The 24,972-nt window shown below is 40.2% G+C and overlaps 1 protein-coding gene across 4 annotated transcripts in view; it reads right to left on the bottom strand.

Annotated features, from left to right (window-relative positions):
- LOC149244881 (uncharacterized) overlaps positions 1–24,972 on the bottom strand; it is a 207,424-nt gene that overhangs the window by 44,799 nt on the left and 137,653 nt on the right. For all 4 annotated transcript variants that reach the window (XM_089457589.1, XM_089457588.1, XM_089457587.1 and 1 more), the window contains exons 3-5: positions 13,455–13,622; positions 13,055–13,279; positions 12,626–12,853 (exon numbers count right to left, since the gene is read on the bottom strand). In XM_089457589.1, coding sequence (XP_089313715.1) covers positions 12,626–12,853; positions 13,055–13,279; positions 13,455–13,622 — 621 coding nt within the window. The remainder of the gene's footprint in view (positions 1–12,625; positions 12,854–13,054; positions 13,280–13,454; positions 13,623–24,972) is intronic.

Genomic DNA, 24,972 nt, shown 5'->3' with positions numbered 1-24,972 from the left:
AAAAGGATAAATGAGGACGTGGCACTTGCAACACGAATGAAGGGTAAGCAGAAGAAGAACTTAAGTAAAGTCAAGTGTTTCAACTGTGGCGAGATGGGTCAGTTTTCATCAAGATGTTCGATGAAGAAGAAGGGAGATGATGAGAAGAGGAGAGGGAAGCAGGTCGCTAGTGTTGCCACTTCTGTTGAGATAGATGATCTCACCAGGAGATTGGAGGAGGAGGACTTTGCTTTGATATCTCATTTCTCATAGGGTACTCTCGATGAGGATGGATGGTACATGGGCAGTGTTGTGTCGAAGCATATGACCAGGTCACAAGAGGTTTTTGAGACTCTAATTGAATGGGACTCGAAGTTGCACATGGTGTTGGGCGACAAGAGTCAGTTCCATTCAGGATAGAGACAGGACGAGTGATGCGGGTCCAAGATGTATTGTTTGTACCAAGACTCAGATAGAGCATGATTTATGTCTCAATGATCGAGAAGAAGGGGTTTGAGGTCTTGTTCCAGGATGGGAAGGCAAGACTCGAGCCTAGAGGATCTAGCTCAAATGGGATTGTACTTAGAGTTAGACAGCATGGCCTCTACAGGTTGACGGGCAAGCATGTAGATCATGGAAAGAAGAAGCAAGAGGAGCAGGTGCAGGTGCAAGCTTCAAAGGGATAGGTGCAGGTTCCCGCGAAGAAGGTCCACCTTCCCGAGAAGAAGGTCCAGATTCCAGAGGCTCAGAGGGAGTCAAGTTCTAGAGGGAGCTTGCAGATTCAGAGGGAGACTTTGCAGCTCAAGAAGAGTGCGTGGTCAATGGGGAGCAAGGGTGTTCCTATAGCTGCCAAGAAGGAATCATGGAGAGAGTGGAAGCCATTACAAGATAAGAAGCAGGATGCTTCCAACAATGACGGTGACACTTCCGAGAGAGGCGTAGTTCATGCTTTAGGGATTGTTGCAGTGGAGAGCGCCAAGAGTTGGGCAAGTGTTGCAAGCAGTGATCATGATGATGAGTTACTTCCTAGTCTTGGAAGTACCTCCCTCGCTAAGAGGGAGTGCTGATTTTGACTAGTTTGGGAGGTACTCCAAGCCCTAGGGTTCGGACTTTGGAAGGAAAACCATCACAAGACTCACTTGTGGGCATGGAACCCAAGCTTAGGGTTTTGCACCCTTTGGGATTTGGGCCAAAACCATGAAGAATTTAAGCATGAGAAAATTTGAGGTGATAGAGCTTGGCGTGGTGATTCCAGTGCTTCGAAGATCACTCAAATCGAAGCTCTAGAAATAGAGTTGTGATTTTTTGAGGTCTGTGTATGGGTTTGCACATGAGGATTCTAAGTCAGCTTGGTGTTAAGAAGGCATGTGACAGTTGTACAAGCCCTTGTTAGATGTTTTGAGGGGCCCTCTCTATGTGTATATATAGGAGGTGAGATGGAGGCATTTCCTTGTCCATTTGTGCAACACAATACAAGAGTGAAGCTCATAGAGGAGAGTGAATACTTCTGTCCAGGGCCGCAGTAAGGAGTACAGAACGGAGAGGCAGAGGGATTGTTTTATGGCTCGTTTCAGGGTGACCGGGCAACTATTTGAGGGCCGAGGTGTTGGATTGGAGGCTAAGTTTCAACAGAGGCAAACGCTGGTCTATTTGGGGGCAGAAACGAAATAAGGAGAGGCTGTTTGGGTGGGCTATTAGGCAACAGCAAGGATTGTGGTAGGCCGTAGCCCTAACCACCTCAAAACAGGGCAGCATGGGAATTTTTTGGGCTGCAAAGTGCCGAGAACAGCAGCACGCGAAAGGAGGAACCTTCCTTGCCTAGGCCACAGCAAAAGGGAGGCTATTTGAGTGGGTATTTGAGGGCGGTTGCAATGTACACTTGCCCTAACCAGGAACAACAGTACAACAGACTTGGAGCAGCATTTGTGTCGTGTGTTGGGTCAAAGATTTGACCAGTTTTGGATCAGTTTGTTGAGAAGCCTATGGGAACCAAGTGTTGGAGTTGTCTTTGGCAAGAAGAAACTCCAACTAAGTGCAGATCTTGCAATGATTGTATTGGGTGCCATTGGTCTGGTGGAGGGCAGCGTGTTGGCTACCCAAAGTAGCCCTAGACAAGAAATCTTGAAGTGACGAAGAGAGCTGAAAATTGGGTGAAGTTTGAGCCTAATGTGCAACACTTTGATGGACGAAAGTGACTGCTAGATTGGCAAATTGGAGCTCAGGTATTGGCTAGCCTAGAGAGAAGATTGGATCAACCCGTGTACATGCAGCAGAAGTGACTTGCAGCAGTGTTAGGTGGCAGCCCTCCTGGAGTCTCTATGTGTTGTCCTTTGAAGGACTAAGGGGCAGCTAGTGAGCAGTAAGTACGTTAGCCAAAGACCGACAGGACAAGATACGACATAGAAGCTGCAGCAAAGTATGTCATTGTATCTTGTATACCATAGACTGTTGTATCATCCAGATTTGATTTAATATAACGAATTTTGGGTTGTACATTATTATACAATTTTGTTAAAAATTGTGTATACTTGTGCATATGTGATTACTCTTTTATAGTTTCCGCTATGCAAAGTAGCTCTTGTTGAGATTCTTGGTTTGGTAGCGTCGGAGATTTAAGATTCTAACCTAGACCCAAGATCATGGAAATTCAACATGGTCAAGGGGTTTGCCCTTTTGATGTCCAAGCCAAAAAGATTGCCCTTGCAAGGAAACAGTGATTTGGGCACAGGCAATGGAAGGATGCTCCTTGGCAGGTCTTAGTGCATCACCAAATTCACTTAGCTCATCATGATAAAGGAATTAAAGGCCCTTTCAAGATTTATGACATTATTAGTAATGTGAAGGCGTTTATGATCCTAGGTATGATTCCTCGTAAGAGGATGTGAGCAGCATGGTAAACAGTGTCTAAATTTCTCAATTAGCAGTTTAATTGTTCTTAGGATGCTTGGGATCTACCATCTCAACAATCTGGACAACCCAATTGTCTGAGGGTCAGCTTGGGCTCTCTCCAAGGTTTGTCAGTAAAAGGTTAGATTACAAAGACTTTTTTTTGGAAGGACTTATAGAATTCAAGCACTTAACAATGGCATACAAGGAGGACTATGAACTGTGGTCAAAAGTTTTCTAATGTCGACAAGGATGTTCTTGTCAATCTTTGTTGTGTGTGTCTAGGGAGTTGTTTATATAAGCTACAAATACCAGGGCTTCTTATCTAGATGGATTCAAGATGCCAAAGTGGGAAGCCTATTTATATCTATCAAGTGAAGGATATTTATTAGTCAAAGCGACACTCTTTTGACATAGGGCCCCACTTAAGTAAAAGATGGGGGTTTGCAGCTTGGAGATTTGGTGGAGAGAATGTTGAAGTGTTGTCAATCCATTTGGAAGGCTTGTGCCTCTTTTGAACATAAAGTTTGGTGTTGGTTATTACGTCATCATGGATTAGGTGTTAAGAGTAAGTCACACAAAATGGATACTCACAGTTCATCCTATGTAATCTGCAGCAAGGAATACACAGTGCAACATGTTTTTGGGGAATGTCAATCTACCTAAGATTTTTAGTCCTGGTTTCAGGTTGAATTTCAGTCTTTGCCTGCAAATCTGCTCACCTTGAAGAGTCCCTCCTTGGGGAATACTTGGATGGTCATGGATAGCTGCAAACTACTCTTGCTTTCAATGCATTTAGTTGCAATTGTTTTTTATGGAAATATGTTGTAAAGGTAACTTTCATTGAGGTTCCTCATCCCCTTTCTATTGCGGATCTATGGAATTTTAAGTAGGAGTTGACTCTACTCCTGTGAATTCACTTCCATAATTTTTGCAGTGATATTGAGTCCATCCCCATGGAGACCAAGCCCATACGATGGCATATCTAGCTCTCGTGAAGCAGGACTTGGTTTCCCTATTCTTTGTCTAGTGATCTCTTGAACTCTATTGTACTTGTTTATTCTTTGAGGTAATATATGAAGCATTTTCAATTTGGAAAAAGTAAAATTGTATATATATATATATATATAAACAATACCAGGGATTTTGTTACACAGTAATTTGTCACTACCTTCACCCCAGTCCCTCTACTGTGTCATGTGTCAAATAAACATGTTTGTATCTTCCCACCAGTGTAAGAAGATTAAGCAAATGCTCTCTGATGTTGAAGATTGACCCTTTTTGACTAAGTCCCTGCATCGTCGCTAGTAAACCCTTAAAATCCACAACGGTTCTCTGTCATGCACTGTATTGTTGCAACGTTGTCGCTAGTCCCCAGTTCATGACCCACGACGATCCAGATTTGGCGAATTAGTTCAAACAGTCGGCCTTCTGGAGGTTTCTAGAGCTGGTTGTTGGGTCACTTTGGGTCGCCTTTCCGCCTCTAGGATGGTGGTTCCATCTTTTGTGCTACTTTCCTTAAGGATAAGCTCCCCTCCCTCATTTCATGGAGGATCCTCCTCCTATAAAATCACTCACCATTGCTATGATCTGCTAGTTCCTTAGTTGCTAGTTCTTTTGGTTGTACAGTGCTGCTGCTGCTTTTGAGTTTGATAGATAGTTGGTGTGAGTGTGACAAGTGTGGGATTACTTTGTAGTTTACAAGAAGGTGTGGAGTGCCCTTAACCTTGTGTAAAGCTTGTGAATGAGAGAGAGAGATATATATATTGCTATTTGGGAGACCCATCTTTGAGAGTGAATGCTTGAAGAAACACACTAGTGGGACCCTCTGAGAAGGCTTGCAACGTTAAGACTTCGTTGTAAGCTTTACTCTTTATTCATTATTAATACAATCAATGATGATTTCCTATGTCTTGTATGTAATTTACTTGATAGCTCATGACTTCTTGACTTTGTGAATAAATAGATCATTGTTGTTTCTCGGTTACGTGTTCTGTTGTTTCTTTGTGGTGTTTCAGGTTGATTGCTCATTAAGGAGAAGGAAACGGAAGCTGGAGCAGCGCAACGGAACTTCATCAACCACCGGTTTGAAGTAGGACTCTAACGATGACTATTTAAGGGAATCAATTGTTGTTTTGTCCTTGCTGTGACTAGACCCACTCTAGGGCTAGAGAGGTTGCCTCTGTCCGCAGAGGGAACACTTTCCTGCATCACAAGTTGGTGACTCCATTGGGGAGTCCTTTGCATGTGTCTTCTCTTGTTTGCTCTTGTTTTGATTCTGATTTGGTGTCTTTTGAATTTTGGGGATAAACTATCAGTCTTTTCGATTACCTGGGTCAATCTGGGAAATCCCTTTATTATCTGTAGGATTGGCTGGTTTTTGTTTGGGAGTTTCTTATTCATCTATCATTGTTTTTAAGATCGTCGTTGAAGATAGCCTAACAGTCGCGACGACATCGCTGATGTTATAGCTTTCTACCTGCGACGATTTGGCTTCTGTCTCGGGTTGCTAGTTTAACTCCCGCGACGACTCTTGAAATCGGACCGTCACGGAAAATAGGTGTACTTTAGCGACCGTCTCTAGTTGTCAGTGTAACACCCGTGACGATTCCTTTAAAGTTGTTTTTACAACTTTACTTCCTGAATATATCAATCTTGTTTATCCCCTCTTGTTTCTTGTCTCTCATTAGCTTGTTTTAATTGCTTTTGGTTAGGGTACTGTCTCTTTGATTTCATTGAGTGAGTCTTGTGTTTTTAGACCATGTGACCTAGCCCTTTAAAAGTGTCGTCGCGAAACCGTTTGCTTGGGTTACTTGTCTGTTCAAGGTTCATCCACAATCGTCTTGTGATTTGCTTGAGGCTTTTTCGCTGCTTGTTTTCTTGCTGGTTGATTTTTAGTGTCGATTATTGAACCAATTTTTTATGTTGATTCGATTTCTTCACTACCAAGCATAGATCACAATTGTTTGGATCGATCAGTTCACACTTGCTCGTTTGTCTCTTTAAATTCAAAAAAAAAAATCCAAAAGTTTGCATTCATTTAGCATACGAAAGTGAAAGTACATTTGCATTACGAATTTTCATGTATGAGAAATTGGAAAGAGAACTCTAAATCTTTCATTAGTAGTATCGATGCATCATGAGATTAGTGTATTGAAGCATTGTGTTTCTTAGTGTTTGCATTCGCTTGTCTTGGTTTGGGAATGAACTCTCTACCTTTCTGTAGGTAGGTGTTCATCGAAATGAAAGATGCTTTACTCATTCTAGCTGCATCCTAGGTTTTTTTGATATACATACGGTAGGGCCTGGAAATTGAAACATAATTCAAGATCAACACTAAAATGAACTGAATGAATTTAATAACGCATTGGAACATAACGCACACTATTTAGAGGTCTAGGCTAGAAACATGCTCCAACGTCGTTAAACCTAGTCACTATTGTTTTCACTCAAAGTTGGGTGATTCCTCCTTCTGTGACTCAATAGAGATCTAGTACGGAATTGTGCTCCCAGTACCGTCGAGTATATGTTGGGAGACCCCACTAGGTTATCATCCTATATCCCTAGGAAGTCGTGTCTACTGCCTTGCAAACCGTAACGCACCGAACACAGCATTCGAGAAGATTGACTGTCGTACGGAAAGTCCTTGGTTTTCATATGATCGCCAAGGTGTATATGCAGTTTTACGGGTTGTTTGGTAAACCTTTTGCCTAGTTTCTCCAGAGTAGTCACTTTCGTTCATTTTCGAACTCCTTAAAAGAAAAGGTCCATCTGAGCACTTGTCCTTTTCTTGACTCTTGAAACATGAAAAGATCAAGTTTTGTTCTTGTGTCATAAAAATTTATTGCCCACGAAATATCACTGGTAACAGTTCAAGTTCTTAGTTGTGATAAGAGTGTTTCTCAAGCTCGTTCCCGATGGCAACAGTCCCCGAGTCCACCGATCAAGGTCTTCCCCCAGATGGGAACCCTGGTCCGTTTCCTTCTTTTGGAAATGTCGGTGCTCCGTATATGGCAACATTGTCTTTGCCTGGGTTAACCATCGGTTTGCTCGTTTGGTTGTTTTCAACCTTGGTGGTCCCGAGCGTCATGACTCCTGTTCCACCGTCTCCTTCGTTTGAATCACGACACGTTGATTCCAAGGTTGAGCCTATGCCTTCTTCCCCTGTTTCTTCACCTTCATCTCCTCCTTCGCCTAGTGAAAGTTTCACATCTAGTAACCAGGAGACTAAGAAGAAGAAGAAGAAGTCCGATAAACACGAGGCCACCTGTGCAGCTACTGCTCCGAGTACATCTCAGGTCGGACCACCTTCTGCTCCTCCGTGGAAGGTTAAGTTTCCTTGTAAATTGTGCAAGGGTGACCATCTTCTTCGTGATTGTCCTGGTATTCCTAGGATCTTAGACGTATGGTCTTGCGATCCGGCTCGTCCCTCATCGTCCTCTGAAGCTCATGACGATGCTACCCTATCAACTGGCAGTGGTACGAAGAAAGGGAAGATTCGATTCCCCTGTAGACTGTGTGAGGGCAACCATCCCCTTCACCTTTGTCCATTCATGGCTAAAGCTTCTTTTGTTTTGGAAAGTCTTACAGCTTCTTCACCCCAATTTCCCATTGGTTATTAGAGGCTCTTTTCAAACCCTCTCCCCGTTGACAAAGAGATTGACTTAGATTCTTCTCTTGTCCGTCCTCCTCTTTCCGAACCTGGCTGTGCTAAGCCTATTCCTGACCAACCATTGGCCGAAGAGAGTGTCGACTTGGGTTCACCACCTGTTGATCACTCTGTTTCAGAAGAGCATCATGCTCATGTTCTTCTCGTCTCGTCAGATTCTCCTGAGTCCGAAAATGACCCTCCTATCCCCACTGGTCAAGAGAGTCCTTCTTCGGTTCCTATAGAGCAAGGGGGCAACCATACGATTCCCCCACCAAGTCTTTCAGTCGTTTCCTTCGACTAGAGTCACTTGACTGCTTTCCGCCTTCCATCCTATGTGCCTTTCCAGATTACAGTACATGCCTATGATAAGGCAGTACCTGGCACTGTCTTGGATGAGGGTGCGTCTGTCAGTCTTATGCCTTCCACTACTTGGCAAGCTTTGGGCTCCCCACAGCTTGTGCCGGTCACGCAGAATCTGTTGGCGTTCGACGGAGGAACCTGTCAACCTTTAGGGATCCTCCCAAAGCTTCCTGTTACTTTGGGGGGCAAAACCGTCTATATAGACGTTATGGTTGTCCAAGGTGCTTTAGATTTCAGTCTTCTCCTTGGTCATGACTATGTTTATGCCATGGGGGCCCTCGTCTCTTCACTTTTCCGTGTGGTTTGTTTTCCACACGACGGAAGAATGGTGACCATAGATCAATTATCATTCTTTAGTCCCCCGGTGCCTCTTGTGCAGCTGTCGTCCCCTATCGGTTCTTATCCGCAAGCAGTACCTTCCTTGCCACAGGTCAATTATGTGGCCACCCGTTCCGTCTCCGTCTCTGCTGACGATCATGCAGATGGTCTCGTACATCATGTACTGGGGGCATTGGAACCTGATTTGTCATTGGTGTCTAATGACATGTGTTCCTCCTAGAGCGTAGTTCTTCCATCCCGTGAAGATCTCTTGGGAGCCATGTTCTCATATGGCCCATGAACAGGAGTGATGAGGATAGTTTGATCTTGTGTCAACCTCGTTAAAAAATGAAACAAGGATCATGGAGCACAGTTCCTTGTCTTGTGTCAAGCTCGTTAAAAAATGAAACAAGGAGTCTTGAGGAAAGTTCTTGATCTTATGTCAACCTCATTAAAAAATGAAACAAGGGTTATGAGGATAGTTCTTTTTTATTGTGTCAACCTCATTAAAAAATGAAACAACTCCCTTTCCAAATCGAGTCTTTGATTAAGATCTCGTAAAATCCAAGTCGAGTCTTTCCAAGATCTCGAAAGTGAACCTTCATTCCATCCACCTCGTTGAATGCAATGAAGCTTGGCGGGCATGAACCTCGATTTGCGTCATTATGTCTGGGGGCATGCGAACTCATAACAAGCATAGTTTTTCGTTTCAAGCTTGTGTAAACATGAAACCGAATCCAAGCAAAGTTCTCCATGGTTCAAGCTTGTGAAAAAATGAACCCATACCTGATTTACATCTCGTGATTGTCGTTTTTATCCACTCAATTCTGATATATGAGCCTTGGTTGTTTCATTCCATCGCCACCATCTCTTTGGCCGATCATATGCTTTCACTTGGTTGTTTTTCCTTTCCTGAGGAACTATAGCGATGAGTGGTTTTATTAGCCAGCCTCTTGACCATTACATGTTTTGAGCAGTTCCACCATTGTCGGAACCAATTGCTACACTTTATACCACTCGTTCCTCTAGGACGAGTCGCCTTTAACCTCTTTTCTGACTCGTAAAATATGAAAAGATTGCCGAGTTCTTCCTTTTTGACTCGTTAAACGGAATTAAAAGGGCGGTCCACTTTCAGCTCTTTTTCCGACCGTATAAACACGAAAAGATTGCCGGACTTTTGTCGATATTGGTTACAAAACGACGTGGCTTCGATCGCTTTTCTACTCTTTCGGATCGAGGTCACTAATGACGAAAAGTACTCCTTGATCGTAACGGTCAAGCGGTTCTCTCAAGTATTGTTTTATACTTTTTCGGGCTCGAGAGACAAATCTACGAAAAAGGAACCCCCTGGAGTTTTCTTTTCCGTGTCTTTTTCAAACTCTCTAAACATGAAAAAAACTCCGAGTTTTACCTATGTCGGACTTGTTAAACCCTGACGACATTGGACTCGTCACCATGACAAGACTCAAGCTTCTCCTCCCTAGGGCTCGTTAAACTATTACTAGGTTGGATTCGACCGAAGGTCGAACTTATATTACAAGCATATGCTATCCCCTTCAAGCTTGTTTTCAAAAATAATTGGGGTACTCGCCAGCAATGGTGGGGGAAAATTTGGAAGTTGTTATTGGTTACCTACGGCAACTAGTCACTCTTGAACATCGACACTTTTGCTTCTTGTCGGGTTGGGATATCCATACATCGTCATTTGGCCTTCCGGGGTTTTGGGTTGCCATTTAGCCTCATTCCATCTGATCTATGTTGTCTCCATTAAGCCTCTGATCCCTTGGTACCTGAATGCTGCCACCCTCTGGAGTCGTGTCGCCGACATGTTCAAGAGTATAATCCTTCTGCAGTTCACATCCTTACCTCCTCCTCTGATACTCTATTTCACCATCTACCACTTGTTCCCTATCTCATGTCGTTGATGGGGGAAACATTATGGCCCTCCTGCGACGGATCGTCTCTTGTCGACATCAGCTCATTATCCAGGAGACTGATCTAGAGATCCCCTTTGGTACCTTGGAGCTTGCATGCCTCAATGGCAAGTTCTTCGCGCCTGACGGTCGACTTTCATCATTGGTCGTCGATTGGGTGATTCCACGAGTGTTCGACTTCAGCTCATTCTTCACACTTCGTGGATTGTACTAGATAGTACCTTGAGAGCCATTGGCATTATTGGTGGTTTCTCTCACGCTTGTTAACGGTTTTCATCATTGACCGGTAATCAAGCGACTTTCTATCATGCTCGACTTCAGCACATCTGTTCGCATGCTAGAATTTGTACTATGATTGGTTGGGTTTCAAAACCCGGGACTAAGATTACATATGTTCGGACTGCGTGGATTGATTCGTGATTACATGATTCATTGATGGATGGCTACGGCCATACTTGAGTCTTCATGGATGGCTGCGACCATACCTTTGTCATTATATATGGTCTTATCAACTGGGTGGCTGCGTCCATACCATAGACCTAGTTCGTATGTCTTTTGGATGGCTGCGCCCATGCCTAGACTACATGTATTTCACTATCAGAAATATCAGTTGTACTTGCATCTGCAGGTTCTTCCAGGTGGTGTTCCAGTTCAGACAGTTTCGTAAAGCATTTCACCCCTCCCACTCTCTTGGGCTTCATACTTTAGGGGGCATCTGTTACATAGTAATTTGTCACTACCTTCACCCCAGTCCCTCTACTGTGTCATGTGTCAAATAAACATGTTCATATCTTCCCACCAGTGTAAGAAGATTAAGCAAATGCTCTTTGATGCTGAAGATTGACCCTTTTTTACCAAGTTCTTGCATCATCGCTAGTAAACCCTTAAAATCCGCAACGGTTCTCTGTCATGCACTGTATTGTTGCGACGTCGTCGCTAGCCCCCAGTTCATGACCCGCGACAATCCAGATTTGGCGAATTAGTTCAAACAGTCGGCCTTCTGGAGGTTTATAGAGCTGGTTGTTGGGTCACTTTGGATCGTCTTTCCGCTTCTAGGATGGTGGTTCCGTCTTTTGTGCTACCTTCTTTGAGAATAAGCTCCCTCTCCCTCATTTCACGGAGGCTCCTCCTCCTATAAAATCACTCACCATGATCTGCTACTTCCTTAGTTGCTAGTTCTTTTGGTTGTACAGTGCTGCTGCTGCTTTTGAGTTTGATAGATAGTTGGTGTGAGTGTGACAAGTGTGGGATTGCTTTGTAGTTTGCAAGAAGGTGTGGAGTGCCCTTAACCTTGTGTAAAGCTTGTGAATGAGAAAGAGAGATATATATATTGCTATTTGGGAGACCCATCTTTGAGAGTGAATGCTTGAAGAAACACACTGGTTGGACCCTCTGAGAAGGCTTGCGACGTCAAGACTTGGTTGTAAGCTTTACTCTTGATTCATTATTAATACAATCAATGATGATTTCCTATGTCTTGTATGTAATTTACTTGATAGCTCATGACTTCTTGACTTTGTAAGTGAATAGATCATTGTTGTTTCTCGGTTACATGTTCTGTTGTTTCTTTGTGGTGTTTCAGGTTAATTGCTCATTAAGGAGAAGGAAACGGACGCTGGAGCAGCGCAACGGAACTTCATCAACCACCGGTTTGAGGTAGGATTCTAACGTGACTATTTAAGGGAATCAATTGTTGTTTGTCCTTGTTGTGACTAGACCCACTCTAGGGCTAGAAGGATTGCCTCTGTCCGCAGAGGAAACACTTTCCTGATTGCCTCTGTCAACAGAGGGAACACTTTCCTGCATCACAGATTTTATGTCAGGGATGAGTAGAACAAACAATGATACCAAGGATTTTATGTCATGGATGAGTAGAACAAACAACGATACCAAGGATTTTATGTCAAGAATGAGTAGGACAAATATGGGATCACAAATAATTAGCTTGAGCAATGAAATTTCTTTCTAAGCACATCATGTGTGGGATGGTAAAGGCTATGATCACTTTTGCTTGATATACATTTTGACTTGATGTCCTGGGGCTGGTAACCCAAATGCTATTTTAAGCATGAATCTGTTGTATTGGAACTCCTTCCTATAGGCCCGATTTTGACATTTTATTAACAATAGAAATACATTTGAAACCAAAAACCAGAAGATAAGACGCTGATATTTTATGGCATCTCTTGTCCTGAAGTCTAGGAATCCCATATAATAATAAATCATGTGCCATGAACAGTTCAAATAAAGAACGTAAAAAACAGACATTAGTTGACAAAATTGGATACTGATTGTACAAACAAGCAAGATAAAAAAAAATCTAATAATTAAGTCCCGTGGAATTCTAACAACTTAAATAATGAGGCCTGTATAAGCTTTTTCTTCTGTGAAGAATTTAACTGCTGGCAACTACTTATCTATGCCTCGAAAATTAAGCATAGTGAATACAGAGAGCATATTATATATTTGTAAGCCTGCGAGTGACGTGATAACTTACCAACAATTCACCTGCCATGAAAATGCTGGTTCCACTGCGATGGACAACCACTTCATACATTGAAGCCAATGCAGAAAAGACGGTAATCAAACCAGTTAGGGCCAAGAATGATCTGAACCTACGGCTTGTAGAACGGAGACATTTTATTATTGATGCATACTTGTTGAAATAAAATTCAGGATCATATCTCTGTGGCAGCAAATCCTTGAACAGCTTCATTTTCAGCTCCTTTATTTGCAGATATGATAAGCCAAGTAAAACAGCAATACGGCTATAGATTAATAACAAAATATCAATTTGTATTTACACATACAAGACTGATCGATGACTCATTGATAACATTACTGTCTCCAGTGACAAAATAAAGAAAAAAAAAATCCTTTTTAAAGTGCATTGTAAAGAAAATCACTTCCAAAAGTAGAAACTTACTTGTAGAAAGCAGACTTTCCAAAACAAAATGCAGGAATACAAAAATGTTGTGGTCTGGAAAATCCATGATATTCCCACTAAAACGCTGATAATGACAACATTTGCCACTTTATTATTCAAATGGGGCAAAGATGCAAGTGGGATATTAATGTAAAACCAGCATTTCTGAAGTACATAGAGAACAAGAGCAGGAAAAAATAGCTTTGCTAGTTGTTTTGCCCCGCGCTGTGCATAAGAGAAAAAATAAGAATTCTGTAAGATTTCAGGAAGAGCCATTCAAATAAAAATGTGTGAATATCCTATAATATATTTAGGAATACAGGAAACAACATCATACATTGTTGTGTAACCGCACTGATGCTTAAATCTAAGATATAAAGAATTATACTAAATAAGGTACCTGAATAATTTTATTATATTCTTCACGTATCTGAGTTGTTTCTTCGGCCGCAATATCAAGGTGGAGGATTCCTTGTATGCCATATTTCCTCATGGATTGGCTCAAAAATATAAAAGATACACCAGATATAAGAATCCCAACCACAACTACAATAGGTTGAAATACAAGCTGCATACAAACGAAACAGTCAGATCAAACACTGTCATAGTAAAAATATGTTGGAGAAAACTATAGCTTGCTGTTTACAAACTTGTTATCCATTCAATATATACCCATCAGATATGTGAATATATTGAAACTGGGTGATTAAATAGATATCCATGATATTCACAACCAATTAACAGAAACAAATACCAGCTTTATTGAGGATGTAAATTATGACAGTTTATTGACATGTTGATACCCATACCAGACCTACATTTATGAATCAGTATCCAGTATTCCCTGATCCAACAATGATAACCTGGAAGCTTCACAGAGGGCTGTGGAGGAGGTAAATACTAAGACCTAAGCCACATGGATTATAGTATATACAAGCCTATTAATCTGTCAATTTTATGCATAAAAGGAAAGATAGTAAATTGTACATAAAAGGAGAGAGTATGTTTCTTTGATCATTGAAGTCCTAGTTTTCGGTACCCAGACCAGAGGTGCCTAGCTTTTTCCTTGAGGGAAGCATTGGGTCTCAGAGAACAAATTTTACAGCATCCAACCAAGACAAACCTTGTGAGGCTGATTGTTTCCTTCTTCCCCTCAATGTTAGAGGCATATGACTGAGGGTAACTTTTAGAGCCCTAAATGGCACCAACGTCCAAATTGGTTAGACCTTGCACCTTCTTCATGTTAGAAATCCACGCACCCCAGATCTGGTCTATGCCTTATCTAGGAAACATAAACACACTGAAGATGCCTAACTTTAAACAACTCTTACACAGTGGAATATGTCAACAATTACATCAATAATAGTACACAAGAATTAATGTGCCCAAACTTGTTTCTTATCACTGCTTTAACAAGAAAACCTCAGGGCTCTCGTACCAGGGAAAGTGGCCCTTTACAATCCCAGTACAATACTCAAAATACAAGGTCAACTCCTTTAGACCAAAATCTAGGGCTGAGGCTTTGTCCTCCAAGCCCTCTCTGCCCAAGCAAATAACAACACATACAGCTCTTAAATCACACAGCTGTAGCACTACTAGGGCCTAATCAGCCCACCATAAATTACCAAAATACAACTCGGCTCACCTGGACATAATCCTTTAGCCTGCAGTCCTTCACTGCTGTTGCTGTCCCTTGCAGTCAGATTTCTTCACCTTGCTGTTAGCTTTTTCCTTGCCTGCAACAGGCCCTAATAGACTTCCTTTTGGCATTCGGTCTGCTCCCTTAGACCTTGGACACCTTCAGCACTTACAGCCAGCTCTTTGCGGACCTCCTTTCCTTAAACCAAGGTGCAGCCAGCATCCTACAGGCCTCCTTCAATGTCTGTGGTAAGGCCCTACCGCCTGCCGCCAGCCCTATTTGCCCTGAAACACCTATGGCCTGCACCTACAGACCTCTCCTTGCCTTATATTTATACTCAACCAAAAGGTCCCATTGGAAGGATCTTTGTTTATTAAGAAATCCCCAACACCAACTCAACAATAAATTTGAATATTAAATTCCCTTTCTTGGGTTCTGTTGCACACATTTTGTCAAAGTTCCAAGGAAGCAGGTGTACCAATTTCTTGAAAGATCGAGATCATCAGCCATCAGCTACTGTGTCATTGTAAACCCATTCTGCAAATTTTTAATGTAAATGATGCTAGTAAGACCATATATATATATATATATATATATATAACAACCTAGGTAAGCCTATTATTTTGGCGATGAATTTCATCTTGGGAGGCTTTTCGTCTCACTGATTCATCTATGTCTCTAAACACAAATGGTCAGCAGAGTTTTTCCCTCCTTAGTCCTACCTCACCCAACAGCTAGAGTGGAATTTATTGTCAAAGTCTTAGGTGAGTCCTAGTGTTTTAGGCGAGTCTTATGTAAAAGTGACTTGGGAATAATTTAAGCTAACTGGCTAAATTATTTTATTACAAATCACTTGGTCTACTAGATCATATTGTGTCGCAGAATTGGGTATGGTATTTGAGGGTTTATAGCAAATGGGTATTCCCCCTTTGATGGTTGAATTATGTAAGACCTTATGTAAAAAATATTTTAGTATGTCGTCCCACATACTTAGACATTATGGCTAAAATATTAGAGGGTAGAAAAAATATTTAATCCCCTCAAATATCAATTAATTAATTTTTTTGCAAAAATTAAATTAATCCTAAGCCAGAAAATTAATTAATTAAAGTCAAATTTAGAGTCTTAGAGGAATTAAATTCTTCAAGTGGAAAAATTTGTGGGTATCAAAGAGATTTATTTTGTGGAGGTCCCCCACCAAGGGAATATTGGAAATTTCAGGGAAAATTGGTCCCTTGGGCCTTGGTGGTCAAGTCAAAGTTAATTTTTTGAGAAAATTAGCGTAAAATAATTAATTTTGAGCTAATAAAAAATGGGTTAAATGAGAAATTCGAAAATTCCTCAAAAATAAGTATTTTCAACGGTGGAGATTAAAAGATGATCAAATATTTTTCGATAAACAAGATTATTTTGACGGGGATCAAGCCAACTAGCCGTTATTTTTCCACTTGGAAGATTTATCTATAAATTGAAAGCCATTTCTGTTTCAAGCCATCTGATGTTTGGCTAATGTAATTTTGCAAAAAAGCTTAAGTAATGCTACTATCTCGTTGGGAACGTTTTTTGAATCATAATAAATATTTTGGGGTGCAATTCATGGTGTATATTGTCTACTCATTTGTGGTATGTGCAGGGTACGAGCATTCCTATATTGTGTTTAAATTTTAAATTAAATTATTATTTCATTATAGATAATAGGAACATTCTATTGATATGTTGTGGGTTTATCGTAGATGCTCTGATTCATTGTTGTTCTAATGCATTATGCTTGAAGAATTATATAGTGTTTGCAGGTTGCCCAGTCCTTGGGCTCCAAGTTCACAAATTATGGGCACAGACTAACCTTGTTTGGAGTTTAAATATTTTTATGGTTTTTATAACTTCTCTAAGGTTGTAGCTTGCATTTACCTTTCGAAAAATACATTTAGCCAATATTAAGGGTTTATAAAAAAATTAATTTCTCAAAATTTTCTCAAGCATTTATACATGTATATTTTGTAAATAATTTTATTTTTTAACCCTTGTTTGCAGTTGGGTTTCTGGAGTTTTGAAACTATTTTGAAAGTTTGTATATATTGGGCTTTTGGGTATTTGTGAATTCATTTGTGCAGGTGAGATTAAGTGAGAAGATGTTGGTCAAAGTTGTCATTGATGTTAATATGGCATTGTTTTTGATGGAAAATATTCTTGTGATACATGCCCTAACCTCATGCAAACCCTAGGAGAAAACCCTAAGCATGAAGATGATGCATGATCTAATGATGGATGAAGAAGTCCTTACCATGAAACCCTCCTAGGCACATGCATGCATAATAATGACAATATGATGTTCTAGCCTTGTTGAAGATGCTTATGATGCCCTTAAGATACATGAATGGAAGCCTATGTGTATGGAACCCTAAGCCTATGAAGAAGACCTTCACATACATGAATGAAGCTAATCCTAATGAAGAAGCCCTTGCCCTAATGAAACCCTAGCTAAATGGTGTCCTTTCTCTTGATGAAGAAGCCCTAATCCTTTATACCTTGACTCATGATGACAGAAGCCTAATCCTAAGAGGTCCATTAATGTCAAGCCTTGAAGGAGCCCTAGACATAAAATATTAAGTGTTTCCACGAACAAAATTAGAATGACAGCCTCACAAATTTAAGTTTCTTGATGGTAAAATGGCCTTACTTAAGGATGAGATTGGCATAGGCTTGTAGAGGACTTTTTCCTCTTTCCAACAAGTTATTACTTGTCCTCTAATTCTTCATTGTCAGAGAGAAAATGATTTTTCAAGTTGAAATAAATAATTTTTTAATTCTGGCCAACATGAGCCTACATGCACAAGTCGGTTCCATGTCCAAGGGATGTGTCTCTTCACACTAGGCCATAACCAGTATATATTGAAGTCAAAACTCGTCATTCCTCCCATCAATCTCGGTGAAGATTTCAAAGATAGGGCACAGAAGGTAAACAGGTGGCCGAGAAGGATATAGAAGAATTATTGGTTAGGCTATTTTTCTATTGGGTTGGCCTTTCAAGCTCGAATTAAGGGCAATTTTGTGATAGCTCTATTATAAACCTTAGAACAACAACCTATGATAACTCCAAGTTTGTAGACTTGTGGAGATAGCATTTATACCTCGGTCCTGTGGTGATTTTTGGGACCTATACTTTTGTTGTCACAGAAATCGCACATAGACAGAGTGTTGACCTAATTCCAGAACTGTGGAGGACAGTCATCTATTGAAGCCCGAAACAAGAGAACAGTGGAAAGCCACCTGTAGAAGGAGTTAATCTCGTATTATATAACACAACATGTTGTGGAAGGGTCAGAACTGTGATACGTTGGACAAGTGAGAACATTCTCATATTCAAGCTTGGATAGTCACTTGAAGACTCGGTTAAAGAAGTGAAGACCTTAGCCTCGGACCTGAGTTTATCTATGACAAGGGTGGACTATTGGAGCTCAGACTACACTCGAGCACCTCGGATTAGATCCTAAACATTACTCAGAACTGTGTTAAAAAACATGGATTTCTGACAGGCAATAAGCACAGTGTTGGAGCTCGGAACAATGTGAAGACCTCACCTTAGACTTCAGTTTCGGACCAGCATTTGAACCATAGTCTTAGTCATGTAGCAGCTAGTGGAGGAATAACAATTTATGTCAACTTGGCTCATCACTAAGGCTTGGCCAATCTCTTGGTGAAGGCTCAAACTTGACCTTCAAAATTTGTGTGTACAGTCATCCATTTCTAGCCTGGACTTCAGGACAAGGGTAAGCACAATTGTGGAAAAGCTACAATACTTCGGACCTCAGTCCTGTAGGAGCTCGGTTTTGTGGCATCCTTGATAGTCACAACAGCTCGGTGCAGTGGATGGACTAGTGCCTCAAAGTTTGCATATTGTCACTAATCATTGACCTGTTGCAAACATCAAATAAGGATTATTGAAGTTATCCTTTGAAAAGGCATCATGCAAAGAAATATTTGGGAGCATCTCGAAGAAGTAATTTGAAGAACCTTGTTGAGGAGCTGTAGTGGAGCAGACCCTGGATTTGAACTAGTTTGAAGTACTCTTGAAGAAGGGTTGATTTTGTAGACACTTCTAGAGCAGTCTTAGAGCATACATCTTTGCCCTTTGAAGCTGATTTTGAAGGTTTCTTTGGATCATCCATTGGAGACTTTTTGAAGTTGATCTTGGAATCTTGTAGATCTTGAAGAGCAGTTGGAGTTGATCTTCAGCATACCTTGGAGAGTCATCTAGAAGCCTATTGGATACATTATTGGAGATCATGATGCATCGTTGATGTCATCATGAGGTGACCTTGGAGAAATTGTTTGGGTAATATGAAGAGTTGTGGAGACACCTCCATGAGAAGACAAAGTTATCATTGATGAGCTAATTGCTTTGGAGATCATTTGAGGGCAGTCCTGAAGGTGTAGAATTTGTCAGGGCTCGTTGAAGAAGATATTGGGAGCCATAAAGAATTACTAAACTTATCTTGAAGAATTGAAGTTGTGGGTTGGATCCCTAGAGGATAGGAGTCCTCAAAAAGACCAGGTTGGTGCATGTACCAGAGATAGGGTTGGAGCCTCAAAGTGACAAGGTTGGAGCCTTGGAAGATAGGGTTGGAGCCCTAGAGGTTGGAGCCTCGTGAAGTCCAAGTTGGTGCTTGGCAAAGTACAAGTTGGAGCCTGGGAGATTGAAGATTGGTGTCTTCATCTAGGGTTGGAGCCCTAAACTATTATTGTACTTGATTCATTGTAAAGAAGAGGATTTAAGTCCTCATTATATCTGATTAATAAAATCCTTTATTCTATATTGTTCATTTTGTGTTCTAAATATAAGTGATCTTAACTGGTAAAAATAACAATTGAAAAGAAATATTGATTCACCCCCCTCTCAGTATTTCCAACAATTGGTATCAAAGCCAATACCTTCACTCAAAGCCTAACAGCTTGAAGGTAGATCCTTAGAACACAAATGGCAAAGCCAAGGAAGAAAGCCTCCAATCCTTCTAAAGATATCTCTTCTTCAACCATGAAAGTAGAAGATAATCAAATTGGGAAAGCTCCATTATTCAATGGAAACTTTGATATATGGAAGGCAAGAATGAAGAATTTCTTAATGGCTCAAGATTTTGAAGTCTGGGAATCAGTGATTACTGAAAGCACGATGGAAGGAGAATCCAAGGAGTATAATGCAAGAGCGATAAAAGCAATCTTGAGTGGGCTACCAGATCCTATAAAGGCCAAAGTGGAGAAATGTTCATCGGCAAAAGGTTTGTGGGACAAACTTCAAGATCTTCACTCAAAAGGAGCATTGACCATGACTTCTATTCATGAAGATGATGGAAAGCAAGAAGGAAATCTAGAACCCATAAAGGAAGCTAAAAACAAGAATGAAGACATCAAGACCAAGGAGGACCTAGAATATGAAGAAATTGAAGATGATCCCAAGGAAGATCTCAAGGAAAAACTTGTAGCTGCCATAGAAGAGATAAGCAGATTGAATAGGGAAAATGAGGAGCTCAAGAAGCAAGCACAAGATGGTGACTATGACTTAGACAAGACTTGGAAGGAAGTTGATGTTTTCAAGCTTCAAATTCAAGAAAGAGATGAGGAGCTCACCAAGCTTAAGAAGGAATTTCGTCAAAACAATGAAAGGCATCATGAAGAAGTCATATCCATGACAAATCAAATGAATAAAGCAAAATAAAGGGAAGACACTTTGTCAAGCCATCTTGAACAAAGACATGAGGACTTCAACAAACTTGCAGCTAAAATTGGTCAATATATGGAAGAGGTCTCCTCCCTTAAATCTCAATTGGAAGAAGAAAAGAAACAAGCACAAGGGGCTGAAAGGGTGATGGAAGTTTTGACCCTCTTGGAAGTACAAGTTGATGAAGCTGAAAAGGAAAGAAATACCATGACATACCAACTAGAAGAAAAGGATGATGACATCTTCAAACTAAAATCAAATATCACCTCTCTCAAGGCTGAAACATGTGAAGCAACAAGGATGAAGGAAGAAATGGAGAACCATCTAGCAAAGAAGGATGAAGAATGCAAGATGATGAAAGAAGAAATTGATCTCCTAAGGAAAAAAGTTGATCATTTGAACAAGAGTCTAAAGAGCTCTCAAATCCTAGATGACATCCTAAGTCATCAAAGATCTCCTCTTGATAAATCAGGTCTTGGTTATGCAGGTGAACCCTCAAGTAGTAATGATGCAAACCCTAATACTTCAAACAACAAGGATGTGGAGAAGCTTAGAAGAAATATTGATGTCCCAAGTTCCAACAAAGTCAAGGAGAAGAGTCAAGATGTTGGAAGAAGCCCTACTTCAAGAAGATATGCAGATGGTGTCAAGAATGCAAGAAGCAACAAATTTGATAAAAGAATCCCAAGACAAAATGACTTTGGAAGTACTTCAAGGCAAACTCCATCCTCCAAGTACCAAAGTACATTTTTTGGTTATTGCAATTCTTGTACAAATTTTGGGCACATGGCAAAGGATTGCAAGGCATACCTAAGGACAAATATAATGGTCCCCATCAGTCTCCTAGAAGCAGCTTTGCAAGAAGAAATCATGCATCCTCATACAGAATGGAATGCTTCAATTGCCATAACATTGGACATATGGCTCGTGATTGTAACATTTGGTCCCTAAACAAGCTAAAAACATGTCTACCAAGCAAGAAAAGAAAGTCACACAAGTATGGAGAAGGAACCAAACTAGATCAGAAAATGTCTTGAACAATCAAAGCATCAACCCATGTTGTTGATCTGATAAGTATATCTTTGGCGTACATATTCCAAGTTGAAATTCTGCCAAGAAGAAGACCATGCATACTGTTAGGGGGAGCTTGTGATTCTTGACTATTCTTGCAGAAGCTATTCATGAGGAGCCCTATGAAATCCTTTATGAGTCACACATGAATAATCATCTCCTAATAGATCATCTCTCAGGAGTAACTCCACTGAAAAAATCACGATATTATGAAGATGTCTTCCACTTGATCACAAGGCAACAATCTTTCTAATCTTGAGCAAAAAGAAGAGCTAGAGGAGTTTATGCAGGCAAGGGGAGTTGGTTCTACACATGAAGAAATGCAAACACATCTATCATGAACCACATTGCCAAAAGGAAGAGGACCATGACAGGGGGAGCAACATATCTATCATGGAGAACTATCATTGATGAAGAAAAGACAATGAAGAGAAGCAACCTGTTTGGGGGAGTACTTGGGCACCCCATTTTCCATTGTTGTCAAAGGGAGAGAAAATGTTGAAAGGGAAAGAATATTTCCATCAATGACAAAGGGGGAGACTGTTGATCAAGGTTGTCATTGATGTCAATATGGCATTGTTTGTGATGGAAAATATTCTTGTGATACATTCCCTAACCTCATGCAAACCATAGGAGAAAACCCTAAGCATGAAGATGATGCATGATCTAATGATGGATGAAGAAGTCTCTACCATAAAATCCTCTAGGCACATGCATGCATAAGAATGACAATATGATGTTCTAGCCTTGTTGAAGATGCTTATGATGCCCTTAAGATACATGAATGGAAACCTATGTGTATGGAACCCTAAGCCTATGAAGGCGGCCTTCACATACATGTTATGTCACACGGTTCGGGTTCGAATTCGAGTTCGACAATGATTAAGTTCAATTCCAATTCGAATTTTCCGATCAGGTTCGTATGAGGTTCGACATTAGGTTCGATTATACATATTTTTCAATATATATATATATATATGACATACTCTTCGAATATATTCGAGGTTCATGCAAATTTGTCGCTGATCAAAGCAATACTCGGAATAATAGTATTTAAATATCCAAATAGAATGCTTTAAAAATGCAAGTTTGAAATGGAACGAGTAAAATGCAGTTGGATTAAAATCAACAAATCTTTCTGTGATAATTTAGTTTACTGCTCAATTATTTTTCTCTAGAAATAGACACAACACTGCAGTTGTACAATAGGATCTACGATTATTGGTGGTTATTTTAATTTTTAAATAGGGATTTACCAAAAGAAGAATAAAGTCCTCAATGCATTGCAAAAGAAAGGAGGAACTTATGAAACTCAAAATACTTGGCTGATATTTTCCCAAACTCGTGTTGCAAAACAAGACTATCCAAGCAAGGATCGCTAAAAATGTTCTGAATCTTTTGATATAAGAGGATGTGCCGCTACGTTGAGCCAATGCAAAGGATATATTGAATGCAAAGCAACATTGGAAAAGCAAGCAAACTAAAGGGCGTTGAAGGACTATAACCAAAACATTGCAAGAGGAGGTTTTATATTATTTGCTACCAAAAGTCATGAATCAAATGTGTTGGAGAGATATATCAAATGCTTCAAAGAGATATCAAATATTGTAGTGTGTTGAGAAATAAAAAACACATTAAAGTGATTGCAAAGGATACATTAAAGTGTGTTGGAAACTATGAATGTAAGGCATGTGGTCTCCATAATAAACACTGCAAAGCAATAACTGGAAAAATGATATTGCAATGAGTTGTGGGAATATAATACAACATTAAGCGTTACAAAGACAGCAACACAATTGAGTTGTGGGAACAATGCGTTACAAAGGTGGCAACACAATTGCATTAAAGTAATACCTTAACAAGCTACGTTGAAGCATATCAAGCTACGTTGGAAGGCATTGTAGAGAAGCAAACCAGGCTCCCCCTACTACTAAAAGTACTGCATCTACAAAAGCACAATCGTAGAGTATAATAACATCGCATCCTCTCAAAATCAAACTGCGACTAATGCGATGGAAAAGTGCGATGAGTGAATACCAAATTGATTTAAGGTGAACAACCAGCAAACAAGGAAGGTTATACATCAGAGTTAATATATTAAAACTGTGATAAAGCTTGTGCCAAACCACTGTGATGATAGCTATGAGTTACGCTACGTTGGAAGTCAAAAACCACTTCGAATGATATTATGAAATATAATAGTCACATTGAAAGGTTGTATGCCAACGTAGGATTGGGAAAGGTATATCAAAAAAGAGATATGGAAACCATTGAAAGATTACATGCAATGCATGCGATAGGGTTTATTCAAAGCATGCTTAGATTACATATCAAAGGGCAATGTGGAGGTTATACACAATCCACGCGTTGGAGGTTATGTATAAATATCGCGACAAGGTTATATATCGAGGATGCGATAAAGCACATACTAATGCCACGCAGGAAAAGCACAAGGTTTTATTACAAATTTGTAACTACTACTTACATCCTACAAAAAAACTAGGGAATTTGACTCTGAAATCTTGAGCCATGATTTCTTTTGCCCAGTTTTTAATGAAAATTATATTTAATTCATCATTCAGAATACAAAAATTGTGCCACAAAGAATAGGCTTACGTTACTTACAAGTTTACAGCTCGTGAGTCGGAGTCGCACGATGCTGCCGGTTGGGCGCAGGCTGCTAGCCTTCCAGTTTGCAAGACGCACACGCTGCACAGTCACGACTCACGACTCACACTCGCTCGGCTACACATGTTTGCAAAATGCATGAGTCACACTCAGATCGATCCTCACGGCACTCAGAAATTCACACTACACACTCTACTCGAGAGTCGATAGTGGAAATTCACCATTTAGCTTGTGGAAAATCCTTTCAGCGGCATGGTTTATAAACAAAAAAAAAATGGCGGGAACAAGGTTGCCGAAAACCATTGTGCGCCCATGGTTTTTTTGCTAAACAATTAAATAAAACCTACGAACCGTAAGATCGAACCCCAATTTTTTTTTTTTCAAATTCGATTAAATTCGCCTTCAGGTTTGCGTTGAGGTTCAAATTCGAATGGGGTTCGCCTTCAGGTTCAGCCTTCAGGTTCGGCCTTCAGGACCTTGATTGTTCAATAGGGTGTGAACTGAGAATTGTGATACAAAAGTATAATCTTCAATGTTTAACTGTAAATTAGCTATGTCATATATTTTATTGCGAAAAAAGTCTAATTTTTCAGTTATATTTGACTCCGGGATCACTAGTTGGTTTGTGATTTTAGGTGTTATATAATTTGCATCTTGTGCCAAAGAAATAGAAATAATAACATCTTTTCCTGTGAGATTTCCTTTAATGTTAAATAACGCTTTACCATCTCTGGGTAAGGTTTTTGGGAATCTTATGGCCTTCATTTTTGTATTAGACTCCATTTTTGCTTCTTGAATATTAAATACTTTTTAAATCACTTTTTTTTTAAATAAATCCCTTTTTTTCTATATATTTTTTGCCAAATA

This window comes from Pinus tabuliformis, chromosome 7, assembly GCF_031772625.1.
Source record: "Pinus tabuliformis cultivar Carrire ecotype Pingquan chromosome 7, CPIR1, whole genome shotgun sequence".
Classification (NCBI taxonomy): domain Eukaryota; kingdom Viridiplantae; phylum Streptophyta; class Pinopsida; order Pinales; family Pinaceae; genus Pinus; species Pinus tabuliformis.
Note: the sequence above shows the minus strand (reverse complement) of the source record. Positions and strands in the feature narration are given on the sequence as shown.